Genomic DNA, 957 nt, shown 5'->3' with positions numbered 1-957 from the left:
TTTCCGATGACATTGAGCCAAATTAGGAAATTCGAAAATTCTAATGACATTTCCATCAATGTCTACGCCATCGAGAAGGGGAATGTGCCGATACGACTCGCGGACCGAAAGAAGAGCAAGCACGTAAACCTGTTGTACGTGGAGGATGATAGCGCGGGACACTATGCGCTCATCAAAGATTTATCCTGCCTTGTCAGTTCACAAATTAACAGAAAAGGACACAAGAAATATTTCTGCGATAGGTACGTAATAATAATAATAATAATGATAATAATAATAATAATACTTTGTTATTATTATTATCATCATTATTATTATTATTATTGAAAAAGACTACAATATGGTATATATGCAAGTACATATATAGGATATATTAGTAATTCAAGATTGAATTATTTAAAAGCAACAAAGATCCAGCTCGGACCGTAATAGGCAGTTACATTATAGTATTAATTGAATAATAATAATTGTTACCAGATGCCTTCACTACTTTGACTCGAGCGCAAAACTAGAGATGCACAGTGAGGACTGTGAAAAAATTAACGATTGTGCGGTAAGGCTGCCGAGCAAGGACGACAAGTGGCTAAGCTTCCGCAACCACTGCAGGAAAGAGCGCGTCCTGTTCATAGTCTACGCCGATCTTGAGTGTGCATTGGAAAGTGTGGGGGTCGAAGGTTTAGTCGCTCTTATTCTAATAAGGCAGCGGCCGTCGCCTTCGGCCTCACTGCCGGATCGTTGATAAATCGCTGTGGTTTTTTTCTTCCGTTGGGTTCGTGTAAAAGAACTAAGAGGAGGTACGTCTATGTACAATATATTTACACGGTAATGTACAGTATGTTTTGGTGGCCCTGAAAAGGGCCGATTGTGGTACTTTGAGTGGCCCTGAAAAGGGCCGTTTGGTACGGCGCGAGTTATGCCGTCAGCCGCTCTCGGTACTCGATCTGAGGCTGGCAACGC

At 41.4% G+C, this 957-nt stretch overlaps 1 protein-coding gene across 1 annotated transcript; it reads left to right on the top strand.

Annotated features, from left to right (window-relative positions):
* The first annotated feature begins 6 nt into the window (after positions 1 to 6).
* On the top strand, positions 7 to 739 carry LOC108765715 (uncharacterized). The gene is made up of 2 exons (XM_018514560.1): positions 7 to 242; positions 478 to 739. Exons 1-2 carry the CDS (start codon positions 7 to 9, stop codon positions 737 to 739), a joined length of 498 nt encoding a protein of 165 aa, XP_018370062.1.
* The last annotated feature ends 218 nt before the right edge of the window (positions 740 to 957 follow it).

The sequence above is a fragment of the Trachymyrmex cornetzi genome, unplaced genomic scaffold (genome assembly GCF_001594075.2).
Source record: "Trachymyrmex cornetzi isolate Tcor2-1 unplaced genomic scaffold, Tcor1.1 scaffold511, whole genome shotgun sequence".
Lineage (NCBI taxonomy): Eukaryota > Metazoa > Arthropoda > Insecta > Hymenoptera > Formicidae > Trachymyrmex > Trachymyrmex cornetzi.
The sequence above is the reverse complement of the archived record's forward strand: the minus strand, read 5'-3'. Positions and strand labels throughout refer to the sequence as shown.

Excerpts from the sequence above, each read along its gene's own strand:
- LOC108765715 (XM_018514560.1), top strand. The coding sequence starts at position 7 with ATGACATTGAGCCAAATTAGGAAATTCGAAAATTCTAATGACATTTCC. Across the intron at positions 243-477 it reads AAGAAATATTTCTGCGATAG|ATGCCTTCACTACTTTGACT; the intron begins GTACGTAATAAT and ends AATTGTTACCAG.